The 12,321-nt window shown below is 40.7% G+C and overlaps 1 protein-coding gene across 3 annotated transcripts in view; it reads right to left on the bottom strand.

Annotated features, from left to right (window-relative positions):
• RAPGEF5 (Rap guanine nucleotide exchange factor 5) overlaps positions 1-12,321 on the bottom strand; it is a 256,576-nt gene that overhangs the window by 13,743 nt on the left and 230,512 nt on the right. For all 3 annotated transcript variants that reach the window (XM_027539948.1, XM_027539946.1, XM_027539947.1), the window contains exons 21-23: positions 7,482-7,572; positions 5,183-5,233; positions 4,282-4,369 (exon numbers count right to left, since the gene is read on the bottom strand). In XM_027539948.1, coding sequence (XP_027395749.1) covers positions 4,282-4,369; positions 5,183-5,233; positions 7,482-7,572 — 230 coding nt within the window. The remainder of the gene's footprint in view (positions 1-4,281; positions 4,370-5,182; positions 5,234-7,481; positions 7,573-12,321) is intronic.

Genomic DNA, 12,321 nt, shown 5'->3' with positions numbered 1-12,321 from the left:
AATTCAAACCAGAGGGTGAGTGACTGAACCATAGGGAATCCTCACAGACAAGAATCAAAGTAAGAAATATACTACAATTTAAAGAATGTGCAAATAATCATGTTATATCACAGACATGCAGGGCAAACCAAATGAAAACCATTTTCAAAAATCTTCTTAAAATAACATGATATAAAAGACAGAAGTGAAGAGATTGAATTCCTCTAAATAGAAAGGGAAAGTATTTGCATTTAGTCAAGACTTTGATTCTGCTGGTCCATATGGAGGGCTTCCCTGGTGGCTCAGAGGGTAAAGCATCTGCCTGCAATGCAGGAGACCTGGGTTCAATCCCTGGGTCAGGAAGATCCCCTGGAGAAGGAAATGGCAACACACTCCAGTACTCTTGCCTAGAATATCCCATGGACAGAGAAGCCTGGTAGACAAACGAAGCCTGGTAGACTACAATCCATGGGATCGCAGACTCACTGAGCGACTTCACTTCACTATGGGGTAATTACAAGGCAGGTGCTTGGGAAACTGGCCTGAAACACACTTAGCTGCTGAGCTTTAAACTGGCCACCAGAGGGCAAGACCAATCACACAATACACTGATACAACCCTTTTCTCAAGGCATCCTTTAAACACAGCTTCCACCCCACCGGACTGCAAGGTTTTCCTAAGGTTTTTTCTTTCCTTTTTTAAACTGATGTTTGAGCAAGAAAACAATTCACCATTACACAGTCATCTGACGAGCTCTCTGGTTATTTTATTATCTTTCACTGTTTTGCTTTCAGAATAGAATCGCAAGCTTCATGTCTCTGACACAATATTTAGAGAAAGAGCAGCCAACACAGCTAACTTGTATTCTTTCTGTACAGCAAGCAAAGCACTGTGTGCACATTGTTTACCTTAAACTCCACCTAGGAGCCTAGTATCTCCTCACTCCCGGAGAATTCAGGTTACAAATGCCCTGTCCAAGTTCTTGGACCACTTCCCCGGTGTTCCAAGGCTTGTCATCCCCACCCTATGTTCCCAAGATGAGGATCATAATACAGCTTATATTTATCATCAGTGTCAGACATGGCACTAACTCATTTAATACTCACAAAAGAGTATAAGGTAAAGTTAAGCAGGAAAGAATGTGAAGAAACAACAGTCCAAAGGCGGATGGAGCACAGCCGGCTCACGACCACAGCTCTGCGTCTCGGAGCCAGGACGCGAGCCCGGGCGGCCCGCTTCCTCTCACCACGGTGCCTCTCTGGTACTCAGAAGGACTTAGACATTTCTTATCATCTATTCCAGTCAATTTGCTGAATTCACTGGATGTGGGGGCCTCTGCAAATTTTACTGTTTCCTTTGTCGCTCATTCTGTCTCTTCCCTCTCCTCTGCCTGGGCGGTCTTGCTTATCCCCAGCTCGCAAGGACTTGTCGAGGTCAGCACACGAGGAAGGAGTCTCTCCTGAGGGTGGGGGCTGGCAGGCTGATGCTGGCATGAGGATGAGGCAGGGAAGGTATGTCTGGCCAGGTAGGGGGAGAAGAGGGGCTGCTGCCCAGGAGAAAGGGGTCAAAATGGCTGCAGGTTTTGATGCAGGTGACTGACAAGTGTGTGATTAGGAAGTCTGAGTTCAATAGGTGGTTGAACTCAAAAACTGGAGTCTCACAACCTGAGTCATGGGTGGGCTGTGAAGCCACTGAGGGTCCCCACCAAGTGCAGCGCCTGAAATGAGTACCTGCCAGACCCCTTTATCTGGAAACACCCAGACATGCTCCTAACATTTTATATAACAGGACTGGGGATGAACTAACTCCATTTGAAGAGATGGCAGGTGAAAAAGAAGGAAAAACATGGAAGCACCTCAATCTTCCTTTTATTTACACAACTCCACAAATCTGCAATAACAATCTGCCCTTGAAGATACAGATACAACCTCAGTTTAACGTCAGACACCGGTTGACTATTCACTCTACTGGAAGGATTACCATCTCCCCAAACACCATGACATAGATTACTCAACTGCTTTTGACCTTTAGCTCAGCTGGAACCTTTCTTCAACACTTACTCAGGGTTTCCTGGTCACTACTTTCTGAACTGGACTCCACAGTAGGGGGAAAGTAAATCAGAAGTGAGAAATTCACAGGCAAATAGATAAGCTGATAGCTGGAAGCATTTTTAGGTTATGTGCTTACTTTGATAACCTGCATGTCATTAGGAACTGACTAACTCAAAAAATGAAATATGGGAGCCCAAATCCTTCCTAATACCCAAGAAGTTTAATCTGGTCTCTTTCTCTAAACAAAAGCAATCCAAAGCAAGAGGCACAAGAGAAGAGGGCTGGGAAATTTTCATGAAAAAGTTGCTTGTTCTAAAGTAGTTTACTGCAAATTTTAAAATAATTTTGCAGTTACTAAAGCTAAGAATTAATGTTGTATATGTTTTCCAAAATGTCTTACCACAGATGTGATACATACATATTTAAAAGTGTCATCCTATTTTTCCTTTTGAAATTATTTCAGACAAAAATAGTAACTTTAAATGCAATAGAGTGCCAATATTATTTATTTTTATAATGACAAAAATAAAGATAAAGGAAAAACAAGTGAGCTTGTTTTTAAAATTCAAGAGCTTTCAGTGAGAAAAAAAGGGGGGGGGGCAAAAGTTTAATTTGCTAGAATGAATGAGACAATGTATTTTCAGTAGAAAAAAGAGAAGTTTGTTTTGCTGCCAACAAAGAGCTCTAGATAAACTCAATAGAGCAGAAAATTGCATCCAAGCTAAGACATAAGTGTGAGGCACCTGACTGCATTAAATATTTTTGGGGAAAACCCACTACTATATAGCAGGAGGCTCAGCTCACATCTAAATTAAAGGGACAATGCTGACCATTTTCTAATCACCTTAAAAACATCTATTGTTTCAAAATTTTGTCTTTCTAAAATCAATTCCTTTCCCAGATCTGTGTTCCTTTCCTATTTTTCCTATTTGTGTCTACATGATTCTAAGTTTTACTTTCCACATGCCACCACTCCCACTCTCCAGCTGGTGTTTTATTTTAAATAAAAATCACAAGCCCGAATAAACTTATCTTAGAAATAAAAATGAAGAATCAAATGAACTTTTTAAAGTTGTTTTTCTGGCTTTACAATCTTTCCTTGTTTCATCCATTTACAGTTCTCAGAATGCTTTGAGCTCGAGTGAAGCAGTCCATGTGCTTCATTGTCCTAACTGTCCTAATACATTACCGTTTCACAGAAATTCTTGCTTTACACTAGATGAAGACTAGATAAACAGCTGCAAGAATGTACAGCAACTCAAAAGCTCTCCAAGCTCTGGCTGTTCTCAGGAGAAGCCGAAAAGGTTTATTTTCGGCTTTACTGCCAGTGGGTCTGGCGATTGAGAGGCAGCAGAGGACACGGCCCGGCCAACCAGTTCCCAGGTACTTCATTTTCCAGGCAATTCCACCACACTTATGAGTGTAGGCGCTAGGGCCTGACCCCGCAGAAGGTATAAGCCTCTGAAGGGTGCAAGCAATATAAAAGAGTACTCCTATAAAAATTCCTTGAAAAGAATCAAAATAAGACCAAGAGAAATGACCAAACCCCTTGTCCTGGAAAGCACACGGGTGGGATATACACTGAATGTCAGAAGCATGGGCCTGATGAAAACAAACTTCCCTTTCACTAATCCCCTTGGTTTGAAAGAGACCATCAAGATCTCATTAATAAGTTTAACTAACATGTTTCATGATGACTGATCTGCTGCTCTACAGAAGAGAAGTTAGTTGACTAACTTGCAGCTATCACATACTATCCCAACTGGATTCACTCCTGGAAAGAAGAAAGTACATTCTCTACCAAAACTTTTCACACATGACACTGCTTGTGTTGACTGAAGGTTTTTCTCACACAGCAGCAGGCCATGGGCTGAATCTCTGAAATTTAGGTTGCAAACAAAGAACATAACTGATCACCACTTGGATTCTTCATGCCAGCCTTATTCTTGGCTGAGTTAAGTGGACTGTAGACTCAAATAAGACAAGGCTTAGCAGCAGAATAAAGCAAAAACACAAACAGTTCCAGTGCCAAGTTTTGTGAGTCAAGTGAAAATACTTTGATGTCTGCTTAAGAACAATTAAGCATTTCAGGTGTCTCAGAAAGAAGCAAACATGTGAAAAACAGTCACAAGCCAACAGTTAGGTTGGAATGACAAAAATAAAGAAACTGAGATTCCTTTCCTCGCCCTCCGTAGTCAGAGTGATAAATTTCTGGAAGATGGAATTACATAGCATAAAAGATAATTGTTACCTTTAAGCAATAACGGCATGAAGGGGATTTTGGGTGGCTTCATTTTCTTGAATGCGTCTCGGTAGGCTTTGTGATTCAGGGATGGATCCTGCCGAACCAAGCAGATTACAAAGAGAAAGAAAAATCAATGTGCTATAGAAACAATTCTAAATCTATTTTCGCTGTTACAATTTGAACATGATTTAGACATAGAGTGATTCTTCCTAAGAACAAAGTAGATAAAGGTTTCCTAGGAGAATAAACTCACTAAATTAGGGCAGGAAATCTAGGCAATGAATGAAAGTCAAGTTACTGGTTGACGATAATGGGAAATGACTGCCAAAGAGAGACACCTTTTGATTGCCCTATTATTTTCCCTCCAATAGGTTCCTTAAGTACAGTTTCCTCTCCATAATTTCTATCATGAGGTAAACCCAAAGTCTTTTGTTAGGCACACCTCAAAGAAAAACTGCCCTCATAATGCACAGATAATGCAGAGAAAACAAAAGAACATTTTTGTTGTGTTCTGAAAAGAAACTGCACATTTTGTTATCTCAAAGATACAAGGAATGATAAAAAGGAGAAATGGTAAAAAGAAAAAAAGAATAATGCATAAGAATTGCATAGTAAATTTAAACTAGCTAATTTCATAGGTTTTGAAATGGACTGTACTGAAAAATGTGCCTTCTGAATATCACACCAAAAAGACCATTCTCGCTACCTTTTTCCATGGAGAGGAAGAAGCAGTAACCATTACCCTCCTTCACTCCATTAAGAAGCAAAGCTACCTGTTCATATACAGGTGCACTAGTCTAAGCTACCTGACATGGCAGAATGGAGATATTGACCACTGAAATCTAGGAAGAAAATCTGAGGCTAACTATCAGTTTGAAGAGTAAGTCCACTATGCTCAACTACTTACTGTTAAACTTTCAAGTTCAGAGAAAAGTTTCTTAAACTTCCCAGGGATTTTCTAAAAACAAACAAACAGAAAAAGAAAAGGTCAAAAGAAGTCAGTTATTTTGAGAGGAATGTTCATTAAGTTGCACTATATACTTCACATTTCTGAACATAAATCCCTCTATCAACTGGTTCTACCTTGATTGCTTCTCATTACTCAATTTTCATCATTCCTTAATGTGATGTTCCTTGGGAATGTTGCTAAAGACAGTTTAAAATGAATAGCAGCCACAGGATTTAGGAATCCAACTTAAGACAGTCCACACACTGGTGATCTTTTCATGAAAGCTTGGATTTCAGTTCTGTATCCTACCCTTGACAAACGCTCTCACCTTCTTAAATGGTCTTGTTGAGTGGGAAGTAATAATGTTGACTGATATTTTTTGTATAAATGATATAATGATGTTTCACAGCAGAGGTTTAAATAGTGAAAGGCCATGAAAACCCTCATTGATGAGGCCTGTACTTTAGTGGGTAGAATCACCAAACTGGAAAGATCACCCATGCAAACAGTGGCCTGAAGACTGACAGGGGATGGAAACATACACTGTCCTCCCAAATAAGAATTTGGGCCTAAGGAAGAAGGGCCTGGGATTTCCCAGCCTGCCCTTACTCTGGTGAAGTAGGAAAGCCAGACGTCTCGGTAGTCAGTCAGAGTTTGAATTCTGACTCTGCCCTCTTTCTAGCTGTGTGACTGCAGCCAGTCTCCACGTTCTCTGATTGAAATGGAGACTACTCACAGGAAACGTACAGTCGACAGTTGGTGCTCGGCAAATTTCAGCACATAACACTTACGAGTGTTCTACAAAATGTGTGGGATTTTCTGTTTCCAAAACAAATCAAAACAATGAGGTAAACCCTTACAATAACTACACTTTTAAATATCAATTTGATAATTCTGAATATGGACTCAACAACACAGGTTATTCAACCTGTTTGGAAACTACTGTTACACACACCAACACATACGTATTAATAAATGGATGATAAATGCGAAACGATAAAATGCAGACACCTGCAACTATTCTTCTGAGCTGCATACCTGAGTATTTTGGATATCCCACAAAAATGTCTCAGTTGCGCGTCAAACTCAACGCATCTAGGGCCAAACTGATCTACTCAAGGGGTCAGCCATGGGCCAAATATGACCCCATGCTTTTGTAAATAAAGTTTTATTGGAGCATGGCCATGCTCATCATTTACAGACTAAACAGGGCTTGCACTTCAATAGGAGACTTGAGTCATGCCAATGGAAACAACATGCCAAAAAAAAAATTCACCATCTGGCCCTTTACCCCAAATGACTGCTGACCTCTCTTCTAGTTCCTGAAACCAACTTTTCCTCTATTGACTACTTAGGCCAGTGTGATCATTTTCCAGGCCTAGAAACACTGAAGTCATCAGCTCAAGTGGGCGTCTCTCTCTGAGAACCCAATGGCCTTGATCATACAACAGTGACAGGCAGAACCAGGATTTGGGAGACCTGGAACATATAACATTTTGTGGGCCCTCTTTTTTAATAAAAAAAAAGAATATAAAACTACTTTTGTAAATTTTGCAAAGATATCTGCCATCCACGTGAACATACTGCCAGGAATATTGCAAATGAGAGGCCTGGTAGCTTAAATTCATAAGCATCTCAGCAAATCTGCCTCTGGACAAACGGAGCTTTTGAAAGGACCAACATGAAACTGTAACCATGCCATCACGGAGAAAAACAGAAAACTAATTCAAGTTAGGAGGCATTTTTCAATTTTTGTTTCTTTCATATATATTATAGAACCATTTTGAAGACCACTTGATCAAAATATTTCCTAACACCTTTTAAATATAGCAGTGTGTACATGCCTATCTCAAACTCCCAAACTATCCCCCACAACCAACCATAAGCTAAAATGGATAACCAATAATGTATAGCACATAGAACTCTGCTCAGTTGGGGCAGCCTGGATGGGAGGGGAGTTTGGGGGAGAATGGATACATGGATATGTATAACTGAGTCCCTTCACTGCTCACCTGAAACTATCACAGCATTGTTAATCAGCTGTACCCCAATACAATATAAAAAGTTTAAGGAGAAAAACAGTTCCTAAGGACTTGAGACACTAATTTATAACATTTGTTTCTAGTGGTACTTCTCTCATTTAAACCATTTAAATCAATTTACTTTAAATAAGGACTTTTCGGTGGAACATTTCCCATTCAGTGTTATTTGTCCTCTCCCACCCACTCCATCCCTGCCATGGACCCCCAAGGCTCACCTCCCAGGTCTGAGATAGCCGGCTCACAGAAGCAGTGTTGAGACCCATCACGATAGCAAAGAAGGAGTTCAGGTTTCTCTGGGCTTTGCAGCTGTGGATTAAAGAAAGCAGGAGGCACTGTTAGGCAACATCCTTTTGCCAGATGAGCACAAAAGATAAAGCTGCCAAGACTCTCCTAGGCCACAGGGTTCAGCCTCTAGGGAGGGGCTGAACTCTGCTCCATGACCCATGTGCCCCTGGGAGAGGAGTGGTACCTGCTGCACAAAAACAAATTCAAATACTTCCGCTCATCATTGCCTTTAGGAAAAGACCTGTGCTTTTTAAAAAACTTAATTAATTTAATTGGAGGGTAATTACAACATTGCAATGGCCTCTGCCATACATCAACATGAATGGGCCACAGGCACACATGTGTCCCCTCCCTCCTGAATCCCCCGCACCCCGCCACGTCCCTCCTCACCCTACCCCTCAAGGCTGTCGCAGAGCACTGGCTTTGGGTGCCCTGCACCACACACCAAACTCCTACTGGCTGTCTATTCTATACGGTAAAGTATATGTTTCAGTGCTAATCTCTCAAATCATCTCACCCTCTCCTTCTTCCACTGTGTCCAAAAGTCTGTTCTTTATGTCTGTGTCTCCTTTGATGCTCTGCACGTAGGAGCATCAGTACTATCTTTCTAGATTTCATATACCTGCATTAATGTACAATATGTCTTTCTCTTTCTGACTTACTTCACTCTGTATAATAGGCTCCAGGTTCATCCATCTCAGTAGAACTGACGCAAATGTGGTCCTTTGCATAGCTGCATAATATCCCACTGTATATATGTACCACAACTTCCTTTTCCATTCGTCTGCTGATGGACACCTAGGTTGCTTCCATGTCCTAGATACTGTAACTAGTGCTGCAATAAACATCAGGGTACATGTATCTTTTTCAATTCTGGTTTCCTCAGGGTATATGTCCAGTAGTGGGATTGCTGGATCATTTAGGGCTGCCCTCATAGCTCAGCCAGTGAAGAGTCTGCCTGCAGTGCAGGAAATGCGGGTTTGATTCCTGGGTTGGGAAGATCCCCTGGAGAAGGAAATGACAACCCATTCCCGTATTCTTGCCTGGAGAATCCCATGGACAGAGGAGCCTGGTGGGCTACAGTTTATGGGGTGGCAAGAGTCGGACATGAATGAGTGACTAAGCATGCATGGCAGTTTTATTCTTAGTTTTTTAGGGAATCTCCATACTGTTATCCATAGTGGTTGTATCAGTTTGCATTCCCACCAATAGTGTAAGAGGGTTAGCCAAAGCAATCTTGAGAAAGAAGAATGGAACTGGAGAAATCAACCTTCCTGATTTCAGACTATACTATACAGCTACAGTCATCAAGAAGTATGGTACTAGCACAAAACCAAATCTAGACCAATGGAACAAGATGTAAAGCCCAGAGATAAATCCACACACCTATAGGAACTTTATCTTTGACAAAAGGGAAAAAATATATATAATGGCAAAAAGACAGTGTCTTCAACAAGTGGTGCTGGGAAAACTGGTCAACTATGTGTAAAAGAATGAAATCAGAACACTACTAATGCCATATGCAAAAATAAACTGAAAGCGGATTAAAGACTTAAAATACCAGAGCAGAAACTAAAAAACTCCGAGAGGAAAACATAGGCAAAACACTCTCTGACATAAATCATAGGAAGATCCTCTATGACTCACCTCCTAGAGAAATGGAAATAAATACAAAAATAAACAAATGGGCCCTAATTAAACTTCAAAGCTTTAGTACAATGAAGAAAACTGTAAGGTGAAAAAACAACCTTCTGAATGGGAGAAAATAACAGCAACAAGGCAACTGACAAGGAATTAATTTCCAAAATATACAAGCAGCTCAATACCAGAAAACCAAACCACCCAATCAAAAAGTGGACATAAGACCTAAACAGACATTTCTCCAAAGATGTGTGCTCTTGGTACCCTCTGGACACTTCAAGATTCCTTCTTTTAAAAAATCTGTTTTGGATGCATTTACAATTTCAACTGAAAGCTCTGACGTTCCTGTTTCTTCACAGATCCCAGACTCATTATAATAGCTCCTGGGTCTTGTCTCTTTAATCTGTATGTTGCCTTTCTTTTTTTGACAAGTCCTCTTATCTCATAGGTCTAAGCTCCCCTCCTATTACATTTAGACATTATTTCCTTTTCTCTCAACAAAATAGCTACTATATTATGCATATACTTATATATTTAAAGTATGGCATATATTATGTGGACACTGTCCCATATTTCTAATTTGAGGAAAAAAGGAATATAATGCAAAACAAGACCATGTCAAGCTCCAATAACTCTGGAAAGTTATCTGCTCTGTAGAATGTCAATCTTGCCCTTCAACTTAGTTGGTCGAAACTCCACTAATTTTCAAAGCCAGCTGAGGGGGTTTGATCCAGCAGAGGGAGGATGGGCTTCCAGGTCAGCCATCCCAAACACTCCTTAGTCTGGGATGAATTAGAAAACAGCTTCTCTGAGGCAAGTTTTTAAAATTAAAAAATTATCCTAATTACATAGGAAAGAAATATGAAAGTGCTTAGCAGCAATAAAAAGTACCTAATGTGATTTGACTAAGCTGTCCTCGGGTGTCATTTCTTCCATGACATCTCCACCAATGGCTCAGATGGAATTTGGGAACAGTGTATATACATCTCTGTATCCTGCTTTTTCAGGTATACACTCTTATATATTATGGGTTCTTGACTGTTATCATTAACGGCTATAGAACACTTCATCAAAAACATATTTAAATAAATTTAAAAATGTATTCTCTTATTGTTGATGTTTAAATTATTTTCAATTCAACACAATTCAATACAGAACGCTACAATAAATATCTTTTGCATATAAAACTTTTTACTGTCTGATTTTTTAAATTAAGTTATACTTCAAGTCATTACATGATTGATCAAAGCAATCATGACTTTAAGATTCTTGAACATATTAATAACTTCTGTTTCCCAAAACTATACCAATTTCCAGTCGCACAGGTGTGTGTACGGGAGCAGGGTTCCTGAGTTCAGGACCAGGAAACGATTCTGGGCTCTGAAGTGGTAATATACAGAGCTGGCTGTGCCCTGACTGGTCCCGCCTAAACCCGTCTGCTCCTGGAGCCAGTTCTGTGCACTGGACACTGCCCAGGACAGCTGCGCCTGGGCGGCAAGGCAGTGGGGGTCGCCCACGGGGAGCATTTCGGAAGTTTCAGCCTCCTTGATAGGGGAACCTGGGAAGGCACCGTTGCCTATACACCTGCTGTCCAAAGCAACCGGATGAACACAGCCCTGCCAGCCCCTCACTGCTGGGTCTGCAGGGGGCACGGTCTGTCCCTTTCACAGTCTTTCTGTCCAACTTTGGACTCTGCCTATGGTTTCCTGATAGGCACGAGGACTTGATATTCAGTCTAACTGGCCCTTCATCTGGTTTCTGCCAATGTTCTCCCAGGTGGAGCCTGCTTGGTATTATCCATGAATAAACAAACAGGACACTTTCCTGGCCTATGGTTGAAAAGTCCACCTGTTTCTAAGAGATAAAGGAGCCTAAAGGTATCAATACTGCAATTCTGCCTTTCTTCTGCCCTTTGTTCCCTCATTCCACCCTCCTGTCTCATCTCACCCTGGCAAGCTCAGGCCAGCCAGGGCAGACTCGAGTCAGCTCCATCTCTTCATGTGATGATGCTGGGCGCCTCTGCTGAGGGCCCTGTGGTGAGAACAGCCCCATCCCTGTGCCAGAAGCATCTCAGCTGGATACTCTCCCTTTCTCCCCCTCCTCCCACCGTAGTGCATGATGGGAGCCCCACTGGCTCTGTCATTTCCAACTAGACATTTTTATACTCTGTCCAACACTCAAATGCACAGTATACAGCAAAACTTTCAGATAGCATTTGTTGGAGTTGAAAAGAAGACCCTGGGGGCAAATCATTTTATTATTATTCACTATAAACAGTATACTATCTGCTTTTATATTAAAAAATCATTTAGCTACAAAAAAATCTTTAGATGTAATTCTCATCTTTTTATCTTCTATCTCCCCATAAACAATTTTCCTGGTTCAGATTTTTCAGTCATACTTAAAATTTTAAAAATCCACAAACAATAAATATCTGAATGTAAAAAGAAAAAAAAATGAATATACGGATGACTTACTTCTCTATAAGACAAATTGATACGGCACAAATATCGGTCACCATTCCCATCTGGAGTCCTCTTTAGCCAAGGTTCATTCATTCCAAGGTAAGAACAGACTGACACTAAAACATTCAGTTTAGCAAACACTCCTTTGTCTGAAGAAATAAAATCCACTCAATCCACAGAGGTGGGGGATGGGATTGGTAAGAAGGAAGGAAACATGAATATGCGAATAGGATGCCTTAGGCAGGGAACGCACTGCATGAGCATGAAAATTAACTGTTTTCCTGGGGCTATCTGTACCAGTGTGATTATGAAGAATTTAACTTTATGTTTCTGTTGGAATTCTGTTCTATGGGCCAGGAATAGAGGCCAGCACAGCAAATCATTCAAGAGCATAGGGCCATATGGAGAAGATGTGAACATACATACTTCATTTCCCTGAGGACAGCTATGATCTTAGACTGGGAACTAAGCTATGTGGTGTCATTTTACTCCTTGGGATATTAGTGTCCCATTTCACCAAGTAGTTGGCTTTTATAAGAACGTTCTGGACCACAAAGAGCCTCATCTTTAGGAAGTTCATAGGTATTATAGAAAATGTACTGACTGAATTAAAAAAAAAAAAAAAAGAGCATTCATTCATAAAAGTAGTCTAAGATTCAGGTAT

The sequence above is a fragment of the Bos indicus x Bos taurus genome, chromosome 4, assembly GCF_003369695.1.
Source record: "Bos indicus x Bos taurus breed Angus x Brahman F1 hybrid chromosome 4, Bos_hybrid_MaternalHap_v2.0, whole genome shotgun sequence".
Taxonomy (NCBI): domain Eukaryota; kingdom Metazoa; phylum Chordata; class Mammalia; order Artiodactyla; family Bovidae; genus Bos; species Bos indicus x Bos taurus.
Note: the sequence above shows the minus strand (reverse complement) of the source record. Positions and strands in the feature narration are given on the sequence as shown.